The 15,916-nt window shown below is 50.2% G+C and overlaps 1 protein-coding gene across 7 annotated transcripts in view; it reads right to left on the bottom strand.

Annotated features, from left to right (window-relative positions):
• The window catches only part of DOCK3 (dedicator of cytokinesis 3), a 694,815-nt gene that overhangs the window by 71,305 nt on the left and 607,594 nt on the right, over positions 1-15,916 (bottom strand). For 6 of the 7 annotated variants that reach the window (XM_054034104.1, XM_054034108.1, XM_054034105.1 and 3 more), the window contains exons 34-38: positions 15,541-15,567; positions 15,325-15,420; positions 3,251-3,311; positions 2,456-2,549; positions 1,365-1,513 (exon numbers count right to left, since the gene is read on the bottom strand). In XM_054034104.1, coding sequence (XP_053890079.1) covers positions 1,365-1,513; positions 2,456-2,549; positions 3,251-3,311; positions 15,325-15,420; positions 15,541-15,567 — 427 coding nt within the window. The remainder of the gene's footprint in view (positions 1-1,364; positions 1,514-2,455; positions 2,550-3,250; positions 3,312-15,324; positions 15,421-15,540; positions 15,568-15,916) is intronic. The other variant, XM_054034106.1, reaches the window with a different exon arrangement.

Below are 15,916 nucleotides of genomic sequence, written 5' to 3'. Positions count from 1 at the left end.
TGTCCAGTTTTGGGCCCCACACGACAAGAAGGATGTGGAAAAATTGGAAAGAGTCCAGCGGAGGGCAACAAAAATGATTAGGGGTCTGGAGCACATGACTTATGAGGAGAGGCTGAGGGAACTGGGATTTTTTAGTCTCCAGAAGAGAAGAATAAGGGGGGATTTGATAGCAGCCTTCAACTACCTGAAGGGGGGTTCCAAAGAGGATGGAGCTCGGCTGTTCTCAGTAGTGGCAGATGACAGAACAAGGAGCAATGGTCTCAAGTTGCAGTGGGGGAGGTCCTGGTTGGATATTAGGAAACACTATTTCACTAGGAGGGTGGTGAAGCACTGGAATGCGTTACCTAGGGAGGTGGGGGAGTCTCCTTCCTTGGAGATTTTTAAGGCCCGGCTTGACAAAGCCCTGGCTAGGATGATTTAGTTGGGAATTGGTCCTGCTTTGAGCAGGGGGTTGGACTAGATGACCTCTTGAGGTCCCTTCCAACCCTGATATTCTATGATTCTATGATTCACTGCCCTCCTGGATGAAAAAAAAACCCACCAGCAACAAAAAATCCTTAAAACTCAGGGAATTCTGCTAGTCTTGCCCTATGGAGCTAAGACTCAGGAGTTTTTAGAGAATGGAGATAATGTAGACAGGGGGATAATCTGGTCTTTAATTTTTACAAAATTGTATAAATACCTTCTAAAACTCACCTAATGAAACTATCCCGAAATATCATAATGTAAGAGATCATAGCTCATATATCACTACAGTAGTTTTAAAATTTGTTTATTTACTGTGGGAAAGAGAAGTCAAATAAGTGACATTTGCAAGTTGTTGCATTTTGTTCTGAGGCAGTGAATGGATAATGGAGTCCAATTGGAACCCCAAACCTGTGAGTAAAACAACAGCTGAGGTGAGGAGGATTAGTCTTTATTTTTCAGTGCCACTTAAATATGAATGGTCAGTGGAATTTAACCCTGCAGGTCAGAAAACAACCAAATCTTAACATGAATCACAATACATATAAGTGGAATTTTTCAGAGCTTTCTACAAAGAGAGACTTTTTGGAAATGAAGCAACTGAAATTCACAGAGTTCTTTATCAGTCCAGCTGATTCAGAATTTGGACAGAAGGTGCAGGAATTTGCTGGATTCTTTTTTCTGGATCTAACTCATCTAGTTCTGAGTTTTGTTTATCCCCATTCATTTTCTCAGCTACTCTCTAGCTATCTGCTGTTTAGTCTACAATGCTGAAGGTCCACTTATGACAGCATAAGATTTTTTAATATACTATTTAATTGAAAAGATGGGTTGGGAGGGAAAAAAGCAAGTCAGGGAAACAGAGGGAAGATGTTGGAGGAGAGCAGTAATAGGCATACCTTCCCTTTGTTGAAGTAGTGGATAATCTTCCGGCATAGCCCCTCCTTACGTTGCCACTCTGTCTGTGATGGGTAGTGCAGGAACTCTCGCAGAGGTCTGTCCTCCCACTGAAGTAGCTCACAGTACAGAAGCAATGTAAATGCAGCCTCTGTTAGAACAGCAATCAAAGAAGACTGAGTAAATTACAACAAATAAATACAATTAATGGGTTTGATTTGCACTTGGATTTGTCAAGCAAATCATGATCCGAAATTTACCTACAGAATAACCCAGTAGGGAACAAAGTGCGTGAAAACCAAGATTCCCTTTCTGAAACATCTGAGAGATGGAAGCTACTTGGTCAGTGGATCAACAACTTCATGTTGCAGCATTACAAAGATGACATGTCCTGGTCATTCAGTGGAAAATGTGTTGGACTCCATTCCTGTCATCTGTCCAGGGAATGGGGAGCTAACATGATGGGTTTTCGCAACTGCTGTCTAACTGTAGCGTCAATTACACTTTCTTGATGAATGTTCTCTGAAGTGGAAAAAGCACCTTACTAATGTTTGTACTTTCCCCTTCAACGTAATCTTTCTAACTTCCTCCAAGTTCTCCAAAGTTGTGCAGATGTATATAATTTAAAAATAGATTCTCATCTTTCAACTGAGATATAAACATAGCAACATATCAGACTGCTAATGCTTTTATGATTCATTTCTCCTTAGGTTTTCTCCCTCTCTTACAAACACCACCTGAATAGGATACATGACTAACATGTGGATTCTACCAATACCGAATATTAGCAAAGGGCTACCATCCACAAGGTCCCTTCAACACCCTTCTTCCTTGATGTACTGTTTCAAAATCAACCTCTTCACTAGGTTTCTAAATTTACAAACTGGTCTGTTTCTTAAATGGCATCAAAGCAAGTTGATTAACAATATGAAACAACAGGGCTTCTAACTCTTCTAACTGCAGTAGCTGATCTTAACAAAAATTCCTAGAAAAGTATTTGATGAATATTCAAAGAGAATGCTGGGAGACTCAACACTTCTGGCCGGCTTTCTAACACCAGACCCTGAAGAAAGCCTCCTTATTCATTACTAACCAGTGTAGTTCTCAGCCTGTAAGTGCATGTCACACAGCTTATGGATGTAGCGGATATACATCTCTTCCTTGTTAATTTCAGATTTATAAAAGTTCTGAAAAAGAGTTGAAAATTAATATTCAGAAACAATCTTGAGATACTTTGTCAGCATACAATAACCCCCTACTTCCAGGCAGCTAATAGAAACTACATATAATTTGAAGAAAGTGCATTAATAATATGAAAGATTGGGCCCAATACTGCATTAATTTAAACTGGTGTAAAGGAGGAGTAACTCCACTAACTTCAATGAAGTTATGCTGAACTTAACATGAGTGCAAAGGAAAAAAGAATCAGGCCCATTGTATCCATATAAATATGAGTGTGAGAGAGTAAGGTACAAAAGAGTGAATCCCCACAAATATGTACTGGTGATTTATTCCCTCTGCACTCTAAAAATACTACTGCCATCTTGAGAATCTACAGAAAAGGAGATGTGAGTGGGGGAGTGTTTGTACAGGAGGAGATTAAAGAGGAGGAAGGGAAAAGGATAAAATGCCTGTAGAAATATTCTTTGCTAAGAGTCACACTTGCTCATCTGCTGTGCTCTCTTGCCTCCTGTCTCAATGAAACCATTTTACTACACACTGCTGTAAACTCAAAATGGGAAAAACCCTAAATTTTCAGCTGCAGGATGCTGAGGCTATTAACCCTCTCTGCAGATCATCATACCTAAACCTTACCATTCCAGATTAAAATACTGTGTATAGGATTACGATGTACAGGTCAATAAATACAAAAAGAAAGTGTTCTTACCATCAGGTTAACAGTGCAGCCAATCTTCTTGTTTTCTGTTTCATCTCCTTTCATGCAGTCCCTGAAAGGAGAAACATTGTTGAGACATTTAGACTGCAAGAGCATATTTCTTAACTAAAGATGAAGCTGTTCTAGAACCAGAATTCTCTCAGATGCAAAAACAATAGTTAAGGCTAAAGTTTATTCTTAAAGCACCCCTCAAAAGAGACTCCATACAGTGCAGATCTAAAGAAGTTATTTAAGAAAGTTAGTCTTCAAATGAGCAAAATTTTAAAGTTAATTTAGTGCTATTAAAAGGTTCTGGATTGAGTGCCTTAGAGACAAGACAGTTACCTTTTCCATGACTGGTGTTCTTCGAGACGTGTTGCTCATGTCTATTTCACAATAGGTGTGCGTGCTCGCCACGTGCACCGTTGCCGGAAGTTTTTCCCCGAGCAGTACCCGTAGGGGGGAGCGCCCCCCGCGACCCTTGGAGTGGCACCTGCCTGGCACGGTATAAGGGGAGCTGTGCACTCCCCCCACCCTCAGTTCCTTCTTGCCAGACAACTCCAACAGAGGGGAAGGAGGGTGGGATGTGGAATAGACATGAGCAACACATCTTGAAGAACATCAGTTACGGAAAAGGTAACTGTCTTTTCTTCTTTGAGTGATTGCTCATGTGTATTCCATAACAGGTGATTCCAAGCTATATTTGTTGGAGGTAGGTAGGAGTTCACAAGATCCCAAGACGGAGGACAGCCCTGCCAAACCTGGCGTCATCCCTGGTCTGGGGAACGATCGTATAGTGCGAGGTGAACGTGTGAACCAAAGACCACGTGGCGGCCCTACAAATGTCCTGGATGGGGACATGAGCCACGAAGGCAGCCGACAAGGCCTGCGCCTGAGTCGAGTGTGCCCTCACAATGGGTGGTGGGGGGACACCTGCCAGCTCATAACAAGAACGGATGCATGAAGTGATCCAATTGGAAAGCCGCTGAGTGGAAATCGGCTGGCCCCTCGTGCACTCAGCCGAGGCGACGAACAGTTGCAAGGACTTTCTGAACGGCTTAGTCCACTCGAGGTAGAAAGCCAGAGCCCACTGCACATCGAGTGAGGCTTGGGGCAGAGGACCGGTAGAAAAATATCCTGACCCATGTGGTAGGCAGAGACCACCTTCGGGAGGAATGTGGGGTGTGGGAGGAGCTGGACCTTGTCCTTATGAAAGATTGTGTACGATGGCTCGGAGATCAGGGCCCTGAGCTCGAAGACTCGCCTGCCCGACGTGATTGCAACCAGGAAGGCCACCTTCCATGAGAGGTGAGACCAGGAGCACTTGGCCAGTGGTTCAAATGGGGGCCCCATGAGGCGAGCCAACACCAGGTTTAGGTCCAGCTGTGGGACCGGGGGGTCTAGAATACGGAAAAAGACGGTCCAAACCCTTAAGGAACCAGACAGTCATAGCATGGGAAAATACTGTGTGCCCTTGCACCGGCAGATGGAAGGCCGATATGGCTGCAGGTGCACCTTGACTGACGAGGGCGCCAGGCCCTGGGCCCTCAGATGGAGGAGGTAATCAAGGATAAGATGGATCGCCGCAGTCACTGGGGAGACACCCTGGTCCGCCGCCCAGCTAGAAAACTGGGACCACTTCGCCAAATAAGCGCGGCGAGTGGAGGGCCGTCTACTTTTGAGGAGGACACACTGAACCTGCTCTTAGCACGTCCCTTCCTCTCCACCTAACCACTGAGCAGCCACTCCGTGAGGTGAAGAGCCGCTAGGTTGGGATGGAGGAGGTGGCCCCGGTCCTGAGAGAGCAGGTGTGGCCAGGCCGGTAAGGGTCCCGTACCAATGCTGCCTGGGCCACGCCAGGGCAATCAGAAGGACCCGGGCCCTTGTCCGACGGCTCCTCCATCTCCTGTGCCTGAAGGTGTAAGCTTGCTGCCACCCTCTTTAAGAGTTCTTGGTAGGCCCTAGAGTCCTCATGCGGGATGGAGGGGGGCGGGGCTGCAATTGACTCCTCCGGGTGGGGCGAAGAAGCTGGTGTGGTGCTCTGGGTGTCAGCCGGCACCGGAGGGTCCACCACCTGGTCTGACTCCGGGCACGGTGCCGAGGACATACGTTCCATCGACTCCTTTCTTGGGGGTCTGGAGAGGTAGGCCAATGGTGCTTCCGAATCTCTGGCCACTGAACGAGCTCCCACGGGGGCTGTGCCGGAGGCCATGGTGCCCACTGGTACCATTCGTCTGGCCACAATGCTCCCACAATGGGTCCCAGCTAGACAGTCTGATCGGCGTCAAGGGCAATCCACCTGGACTGTGCCCCGAGTGGTCGCTGGGCAGTGATTGGTGTCAGGAATGTTCCCTCGACCAAGCCCGGAGATCCCAGGGGTGGCTTGCCTCTGAAGCACGGGGCTGACGAAGGAGAGACCTGTTTCGAAGGGGATGGGCTACTCTGCTCAGCTTCAGTCGAAGGCCTGGGGCCCGGTGGCGATCGAGGACTGCCCAACATGGGCCTACCCCAGGGGTGGGCAAACTTTTTGGCCTGAGGGCCACATCGGGGTTGCGCAACTGTATGGAGGGCCGGGCAGTGAAGGCTGTGCCTCCTCAAACAGCCTGGCCCCCGCCCCCTATTTGCCTCCTCCCACTTCCCGCCCCCTGACTGCCCCCCTCAGAATCCCCAACCCATCCAACCCCCCCCGCTCCTTGTCCCCTGACTGCCCCCTCCTGGGGCCCCCGCCCCTCTATCCAACCCCCCTGCTCCCTGTACCCTGATTACCCCAACCCCAATCCACACCCCCAACCCCTGACAGCCCCCCCGGACTCCCACCCCCTATCCAATTGCCCTCTGCAACTCGTCCCCTGACCACCCCCTCCTGAGAACCCCTGCCCCTAACTGCCCCCTGGGATCCCACCCCCTTATCTAAGCCCCCCTGCTCCCTGACTGCCCTCCCAACCCCAATCCACACACCCGCCCCCTAACAGGCCCCCCCGGGACTCTCATTCCCAATCCTCCCTGTTCCCCATCCCCTGAGCACACCCGCCCCAGAACCTCTGCCCCATCCAACTGCCCCCTCCTCCCTGACTGCCCCCAAGGACCCTCTGCTCCCTGCCCCCTTACCAGCAGCAGGAGATCGCAGCAGCGACACCCGGCCAGAGCCAGTTGCGTTCCCCACACTGCCCAGCGGGAGCAGCGGGCCAGAGTGCGGCCCGCGTGGCGGCGTAGCTGTGGGGGAGAGGGGATAGCAGGGGAGGGGCCGGAAACTCAGGGGCAGGGCAGGATGGTCCTGCAGGCCATAGTTTGCCCATGTCTGGCCTAGCTTCTGTCCCAGATTTCCCTTGGTGCTGCTGCAAAGAGGGAGTCTTCCTGGCCCTCTTGACGTGCCCCGTGGATGGAGAGCGGTGCCAACTGGTCGATGGTACCGGAGGGTCGCCGCATACCGATGCCCCGGTGCCAGGTACCGGTTCGGAGTGGCGTGCCGGGGTAGGGGTCAGCGCTGACTCCATTAGGATGGCCCGGAGCCTAATGTCCCTTTCTCTTTTGGTCCGAGGCTTAAACAACTTCCAAATCTTGCACCTTTTGCTGATATGGGTTTCTCCCAAGCAGCACAAACAGTCTGCGTGTGGGTTACTTCTTGGCATAGAACGCCTGCAAAAGCCGCACAACTTAAACTAACTAAACAGCTAACTAACTACAGGTACTAATGCTGAACCAACGAACAGTTCTGGGAATGAGCTACAGCAAAGCTGGAGCAGAGCAGTTCCGACGCACCTTCACTGGCAGCAAGAAGGAACTGAGGGTGGGGGGAGCGCGCAGCTCCCCTTATACCGCACCAGGGAGGTGCCACTCCAGGGGTCAAGGGGGGTGCTCCCCCCCTACGGGTACTGCTAGGGAAAAAACTTATGGCACTGGTGCACGGGGCGATCACGCACACCTATTGTGGAATACACATGAGCAATCACTTGAAGAAGAATGAGACCTTCCATTTACGCACACACAAGGTGCAGTATGAGCAGTGGCAGTGCCAGGTTCTTCAAAGTGCACCAACAACGTGTCACTGCCCTGATCTGGAAGGACCACCTGTAAAGAGAGGAGTTCAATCTTCAGGATCCTTCAGACTTTGTCCTCTACTGAGATGGTGTTGTTTATTGGCTCCCATGCACTAGGAAAGGGACTGGGATTACTTCCTAATTTTAAAGGGGACCCTGAACAGGCATCAGATGATTATGGCCTACAGTCACTTGAACTAAACACCTATTGTAGAAGTGAAAAGCTCTGAATCCATCAAGTATCCAGACTTAAATATTCCAGCAGTCTAAGTTTCCAGCAGTTCTTGGAAATGATTTATAGCTTAGCACCATAAAAGTTAATCTTTAGTACTAAGTAAGCTTGACTAGAATGACTTTATAAATTTGCAAAGAAGAGACAAAAGAACTTCCGAAGCCAGTGACACAGCAGAGGCTGTTGGGGATCACTGTGTCAGCAAACTGGTGGCTAGACACTTTCAGCCATCAGAAACAATTAGCAGTCTTCCATTTCATGGCTAGACTTGCTCTGTGTGTGACTTGCAAAACTACCACAACTGAGACTCTATTTGTCTGCTAACAAATGCTATACTGAGAGAACAACAGGCATGACCTATTGCAGCATGTTGGTGCAACACACTTGAAATACTGCTGCCAGATTAATTTAAATTAAAAAATTGAGGATTGTTACTGAATTAAATACGAAAATGAATACTACGATCAGTATAGTATCAGAGGGGTAGCTGTGTTAGTCTGGATCTGTAAAAAGCAACTAAGAGTCCTGTGGCACCTTATAGACTAACAGATGTATTGGAGCATAAGCTTTCGTGGGTGAATACCCACTTTGGACGAAGTGGGTATTCACCCACAATCAGTATAGTAGATCCTGTGCTGTTTTAATAGTAAATTCAATTAAAATAGAAGTCCCCATATTTTACATTTTCAGATTTTTGTTTTGATGAGTAACTGCACTGCAGAAATTGTCAGGAGAGAAAAAAACAGTTACTCATCTCTCTTAACTGTTCTTCGAGATGTGTTGCTCATATCCATTCCAATTAGGTGTGTGCACGCTGTGTGCAAAGTCATTGGAAGATTTTTCTCCTAGCAGCACCCATCGGGTCGGCTGTGAGCCCCCTAGAGTGGCACCTTCATGGCGCTCAATATATGATCCTGCCGACCCAGCACCTATTCAGTTCCTTCTTGCCGGTTACTCCAACAGAGGGGAAGGCAGGTGGGTTTGGAATGGATATGAGCAACACATCTCAAAGAACAACAGTTACAAGAGGTGAGTAACCGTTTTTTTCTTCGAGTGATTGCTCATATCGATTCCAATTAGGTGACTCCCAAGCCGTACCTAGGTAGTGGGGTCAGAGTTAAGGAAACGCTGATTGTAGCACTGCTCTGCTGAAGCCGAATCATCTCTGGCATGCCGGACAATGATGTAGTGAGAGCTGAAGGTATGTACCAAGGACCAAGTTGCTGCCCTGCAGATTTCTTGGGTCAAGACCTGGGCCAAGAACGCTGCTGACAAGGCCTGGGCCCTCGTGGAGTGTGCCATAAAAGGCAGGGCTGGTACTTTGGCCAGCTCATAGCACGTGCGGATGCATGATGTGATCCTGGAGGATATTCTTTGAGATGAGACCGGGAGCCCCTTCATTTGGTCACTATGAACAACTGGTTCGACTTCCTGAACGGCTTAGTGTGCTCAATGTAGAAAGCTAGTGCTCACCGAACATCGAGGGAGTACAGCCTCTGCTCCCGGTTACTGGCATGAGGTTTAGGGTAAAAGACAGGCAGGAAAATGTCCTGACTGGAGTGGAAGTGCGACATCACCTTGGGGAGAAAGGCCAGGTGAGGCCTGAGTTGCACCTTATCCCTGTGGAAAACCATGTAAGGTGGGTCAGAAGTGAGGGCCTTTAGCTCAGACACCCTCCACACAGAAGTAATGGTGACAATTCATAGAATCTCAGGGGTTGGAAGGGACCTCAGGAGGTCATCTAGTCCAACCCCCTGCTCAAAGCAGGACCAATCCCCAGACAGATTTTTGCCCCAGACCCCTAAATGGCCCCCCCAGGATTGGACTCACAACCCTGGGTTTAGCAGGCCAATGCTCAAACCACTGAGCTATCCCTCCCCGACCAGGAAGGGAGGCCAGCTTCTATGACAGATACAGGAGGGAGCAAGTTGCCAGTAGTTTGAATGGGGGCCCCATGACCCTGGAGAGGACAAGGTTAAGGTCCCACGCGGGGACAGATTGCCGGATCTGGGGATGTAGGAAGTCTGGACTTTTGAGGAAGCGATCATCCATAGGGTTGGCGAAGATGGATCAACCGGACGCTCCTGAGTGGAAGGTCGAGATAACAGTGAGGTGTACTCTTATGGAGGATGCCGCCAGGCCTTGCTGTTTCAGGTGTAGGAGGTACTCCAAGATGAGAGGTACAGGCACCTGGAGAGGGGATGTACGACTCTGGTCACACCAACACGAGAATCTCTTCCACTTTGCCAGATACGTGGTTCTAGTGGAGGGTTTCCTGCTGCCGAGGAGGACCTCCCTTACTTGTTCTGATAACAGAAGTTCCATGGGGTTCAGCCATGAAGCTTCCAAGCCGTGAGGTGGAGGGACCGCAGGTTGGGGTGATGGAGGTGACCATGGCCCTAAATGAGTAAGTTGGGGAGGAGGGGTAACGTCACCGGTGCATCCACTGACAGCTCCAGGAGTGTGGTGTACCAGTGTTGTCAAGGCCACGCTGGAGCTATCAAAATTATCTGTGCCCCTTCTCTGCGGACCCTAAGCAGGACCTTGTGCATGAGAGGGAATGGGGGAAAGACGTACAGCAGGCAATCTCTCCAGGGTAGCAGGAATGTGTCTGTGGATGGGCCTGGACTGTGACCCTGGAAGGAGCAGAACATTGGGCACTTCCTGTTGCGTCAGGTGGCAAACAGGTCAACCCGGGGAAACTCCCACCTTTGGAAAATGAGGTGTATGACATCCAGCTGGATGGACCATTCGTGTGTGTGTAAGGACCTGCTGAGGTAGTCTGCCAGCATGTTCTGAACTCCTGGTAGAAAGGATGCTTCCAGGTGAATGGAGTGGACTATGTAGAACTCCCACAGCCGGAGGGCCTCCTGGCACAGGGGAGAGGAACAGGCTCCACCCTGCTTGTTGATGTAAAACATGGCAATGGTGTTGTCCATTAGAACTGCTATGCATTGGCCTTGTAGTCAGGCCTGAAAGGCCTGGCAGGCTAGGCACACTGCCATCAGATCTTTGATGTTGATATAAGGGAGAGCTCATCCTGCGACTACAGGCCCTATGTCTGGAGGTCTCCCAGATGCACACCCCATCCCAGAGCTGATGCGACCCTAACCAGGGACAAGGAAGGCTGAGGGTTATGGAAGGGGACTCCTTCACACATTGCTTGAGGGTTGAGCCACCAGTGGAGGAACATGAGGACCTGCCCTGGCACTGTGACCACTGAATTCAAGCTGTTGCACCCCGGGCAGTAGGCTGAGGTGAGCCCTGGCAGCAGGCTGAGGTGAGCCCTGGCAGCAACGGTCTGAGCTGCAACCTGGAGTGCTGGGTCACATAAGTTCAAGTGGCCATGTGGCTGAGGAGACTCAGGCACCCCCTTGCTATTGTGCTTGGGATTTGCTGGAGGCTTTGAATTATGTCTATGATGGCTCAGAATTGGGTCTCTTGCAGAAGTGCTCGTATCTGAACCGAATGTAACACCGCCCCAATGAATTCTATTCTTTGGGTCGGCTCCAAGGTCGATTTCCCCAAGTTGAAGAGGAGACCCAGTCGCTCAAACGTATACCTGACCAAATGGATTTGGGACTGCACCTGCCCCCTGGTATGGTCCTTGAGCAGCCAGTCGTCAAGATAGGGGTATATCTGCACCTGCTTTCAACAGAGGAAAGCAGCCATGACCGACATGCACTTGGTGAACACTCGGGGGACTGTTGAGAGGCCAAATGGTAGGACAGTGAATTGGTAATGCTTGTGGTTGACCACGAAGCATAGGAAGCGCTGGCGTGTGGGACGAATCGCTATATGGAAATACGCGTCCTTCATGTCGAGGGCAGCATACCAGTCTCCCAGATCTGATCCAGGGAGGGGATAATGGTGCCCAGGGAGACCATGTGGAACTTCAATTTTACCATGAATTTGTTGAGTCCACGCAGATCTAGAATGGGTCTGAGACTCCCCACTTGGCCTTGGGGATTAGGAAGTATCAGGAATAGAATCCCTTGCCCCTTAACTCCTGAAGAACTTCCTCCACTGCTCCCATGGAGAGGAGCACCTACACCTCCTGGATAAGGAGATGCTCATGAGAAGGGTCCCTGAAGAGGGATGGGGAAGGGGGGTGAGAGGGAGGGTAGGAGCAGAACTGGAGAAAATATTCCACTTCCACCATATGGAGGACCCAGCAGTCCGAAGTTATTTGGGACCAAGCACGGTAGAAGTGGGACAGACGATTAAAAAAAGACGGTGAAGGATCTGGAATCGAGGCTGGTGCACCATCCTTGGGTGCCCCTTCAAAGGGCCTGCTTGGAACCCAACGGCCAGCTTGGAACCCAACGATGGTTTCGTCAGGCCCTGGCCCTGCCCAAAAGGGGGGTTGGAAGGCTTCCTTCTGCCATTCCTGCACCTTTTCCTGTAAAAGTCCTGCCTCGGCCGAGGAGGGTAGGAGCGCTGCTGCTGGGGCTTGAAATGTTTGCATTGGGTTGCCGGGGTGTGCATACCCAAAGATTTCATAGTAGCCCTTGAGTATTTTAGGCTATGCAGCCGAGAGTCAGTCTGCTCCACAAACAGGCCCGCCCCATCAAAAGGCAGGTCCTGCATCGTCTGTTGAATCTCGGGCAGAATGCCTGAGGCCTGCAACTAGGAGCTACACGTCATGGTGATACTGGAGGACAAGGTGCGCACCACAGAATCCGCAGCATCTAGTGAGGCCTGTAAAGAGGCCAATTCCACCGCCTTGCCTTCCTCCACCATTGCGCCAAACTCCTCCCTGGACTCTGTTGGCACCTGCTCATTGAATTTGAGCATCGAGTTCCAGGAGATGAAATTATACCAGCTCAGAACTGCCTGCTGATTGGCAATCCTGAGTTACAGCCCCACCGTCCCGCGGAGCTTGGTGTCCTTGGACTTAGGTGCTGAGGCTTGTTGCCCCTGCCTCTCATTCTCATTCACTACCGCAACCAACAATGAACAAGGCTGCGGATGCGTGAAGAGGTATTTGTACCCCGTTGATGGATGAAGTATTTCCTCTCAACGCCCTTGGCGGTGGGATGGATGGAGGCTGGGGTCTGCCAGATGGTCGTGGCATTGGCCTGTATGGACTTGATGAGGGGCAGAGCCACCTTCAAAGGACCTTCCAGGGCCAAGATGTCGACCATTGGGTCTTTCAACTCCATCACCTCCTCGGCCTGCCGACCCATGTTGTGCGCCATCCTGTGAAAGAGGTCCTGGTGGGCACAGCTATCTATGGGGGTCCGTCCAGAGACAGAAATGCCTGCAACTGCCGCATCTGGAGAGGAGGACGAGGAGGCTAATCAGGGAACAGGGTCCTCCTGTCTCTCCTGCTTGTCAGGGACCTCCCATCCTGTCTCGCTGGCTGGACCAGGTAGACCACAGTCCTGCTCAGGAATTGGAGTTGGTTCCATGGGAGGGATGGGGGCACGGCACCTCCTAGCCACCCCTAGAGGTGGGACGACTGGCGGAAGCCTCCGGCACCCATGGTTCAGAAGTGGCCTATTGGGAGCCTTTAGACTGGGCGCCCTGCGCTTGTAGTATACCCATGGGGTCCAAAATGGCCACTGCACTGGTCCCTGCCACTGAGCAGGCCATGGCCTTGCCCCCACCTCAGAGCATCTATGGCTCAACCGGTGCTGACCCCGCTCTGAGTATCTAGATCTGGTCTTCAAGCCCAAAGACCGGGATCGGGAATGCCGTGGCAAGGGTGGTGCCAAGCAGAGCTGATCCTACAAGCAGCGCCGCACTGGGGAGTGGTGTTCCAATGCCAGGGAGTGGTGCTACAAGGCTGGAGAGCGGTACTGCGAGGCTGGAATAGCATCGCGATCTGGAGATATGTGGAGTTGCTGAGTGGCGCCGGGACTGGTGCTGGAAGTGGGACCCGCTACACGACATGGATCGATGTGCAGATCAGTGTCGCGAGCGGAAGCGCTGGCAGGACCTGGAGTGGTGCTGCGAGTCCAACCGGTGCCGTGATTGCAAGCGGCGCTGGGAGTCTGAGCTGTGCCGCGATTGTAGCAGTGGGGCCAAGGGATGGAGCATCACCAGTTTGCCTCGAGATGGTGCCATATGATGCTGTCATAGTGATGAGGTCTCTCGCGACCTCAAAGGTGTCTGGGGTGGATGGCAGTTCCACCTCCTCGTTGACTGGGCTGAAGAGTCTGACAGCACTGGACTCGATGGTCCCCCTTGCAGGGCCGAAGACGATAGTGCCATCTCCGCAGACTTCAGCGCGGGGTACTCCTCTTGAGGACACGCCCCATTGGCCGGCTCTAGAGGGGTGAACCTCTGGGACGGAGAGCTGCTCCTCCCTTGCTTCTGGTGCTGCTCCCACGCCAGGGAGCGGGAGCAGTGCCGGATTGACCCTGCCAGTTTCGGTGCCGCGGGTGTCTGCCAGTGTCCTTCCGCAGTGCCGCTTCCACCATTGTCACCGGGGCGCTACGCACCGATGAACTCGGCGCTGGGTCTTGCTGTGCCAGTGGAGGCTCTGGTCTAAGTGCCTCCTCCATAAGGAGCTGTTTGAGGCGAAAGTCTCGCTCCTTTTTGGTTCTGGGGCGAAACCCCTTACATATCCTGCACCTGTCGTCTTGGTGAGCCTCCCCCAGACACTTTAGACAAGCATCGTGGGGGTCGCCCGTTGGCATGGGCTTGCTGCAGGACTTGCAGGACTTGAACCCCTGGGACTTGGGCATGTAAGCCCTCCCAAGGAAAAGCGGTTGGGATAGAGGGTAACACCCCCCCCCCCAGCCCAACTGCTAACTACCACCTAAGAACTAACTAATAAGTACAGAGAACACAAACAAAGCTAGGGAAATGTGGTAGAACTTCCTGAGCAAGATACCACAGTTCCAACAACCATCACTGGCAGTAAGAAGGAACTGAGGAGGCGCCAGGTTTGCCGGGTCATATATTGCCATGAAGGCGCCACTCCAGGGGGCTCTATAGTCAACTCAATGGGTGCTGCTAGGGGAAAAACTTTCCAACAACTGTGCATGCAGCGCGCACACACCTAATTGGAATCGATATGCGCAATCACTCGAAGAACTGGAGGTTTTGTCATGTGAGTGGGGACAACTGAGGCTTCTGGCACATGAGCATGGGAAATTATTTGAGATTGTTTAATAAAGCACATTAACCAAATATTTCTGTTACAATGATCAACAGCAAAACAGCCAATTATTAGTTAAACTGTTGTCTAAGTTCCAGAGATAACAGTCCACTGAGATGAATAGGACAGTTCACTACTGTTTCATTACATCTGTTTATGTTCTGTTCACACTTTCAAGATTTTCTTTACAACCATTAAGGTTAGAAACTTTTTTTTTAAATAAATGAAAGTTGAGATTAATGAACACTATCCGCTTCCATGGTCACTGAGACATGGAATACATGGGGCCTTGCTTTTAAAGAAGTCTCCGTTAGCTGAGTTAGAAGGTATTGTGTTAGACTTTGATGAATCAGGGCCAAATATTCTAAGAAGAGAGTCAGATTAATAACTTCTAACAGTTCTATAGTCCTTTAGCCTTATCATCAAGTAAACTAAACACCAGTTTCTTCATTCTGACAATTTATCAAGAATGAACAAGAAGTAAATGAGAACATGTGCATCCACTGTCTTAATTCAGAAACCAACAGTTCTGTGTAATGGTTGCACTCACATTACTCCACAGCACCGAATTAACTGACTGCTTTAAAACCAATACAAAACAGTTCTCTATACAAAAAGAATTTGGTGCGTTACTAAGTCTGTACACCCTTCTTGCAGAATCCTAGAATACTTATACTCAGAACACTTTACTGCTGTGACCAGATACCTGTAGTCAAGGAGACGCTCCATGAGGCGAGTAACTGATGTAACAAAAGAGATGCCAGTCTCCCGCCATGTCTCTTGTTCAATCTTCTCCAGCAGGCTGTTTGGAAATGAAGAAGCAGCATATGAGGCTTTCCTGGAAACGGTATAGATCCTGGAGGGAGCCAGGAGCAACTTTCTTTCTCTCTCATACAGAAGACTGACAGAATTACAGTCTTACCTGGGGTAGGGCCCAAAGAGCTGGGTTCTACTCCATGCAGCATGAAGCAAAGACAAGAAAAGATGGAATTGGCAGCAAAAGGTAAAATTTCCACCACAATACTGTTTCAAACATAGGAAAGAGAACACTGAACGTAACAAAAATTGGTTCTCAAGCTGCTAATGGTAGCTGCTTATAGCAATGGAAAGCTGTGACTGGGAAGGAGCCTAAACCCACTGTAACACATTTTATCTCCTCAGTTAAACTGTTAAATTCTGGTCTCTAATGAGCAATCCCAGTTCAACATCTTGCATCACAACTGTTATCAGAGATATCATCAGCCGAAGCAAGGGAAACACAGAACATAGTTCTTGCCAGGTAAATAAAAAGAAAAACG

This window comes from Malaclemys terrapin, chromosome 7 (genome assembly GCF_027887155.1).
Source record: "Malaclemys terrapin pileata isolate rMalTer1 chromosome 7, rMalTer1.hap1, whole genome shotgun sequence".
NCBI lineage: Eukaryota > Metazoa > Chordata > Testudines > Emydidae > Malaclemys > Malaclemys terrapin.
The sequence above is the reverse complement of the archived record's forward strand: the minus strand, read 5'-3'. Positions and strand labels throughout refer to the sequence as shown.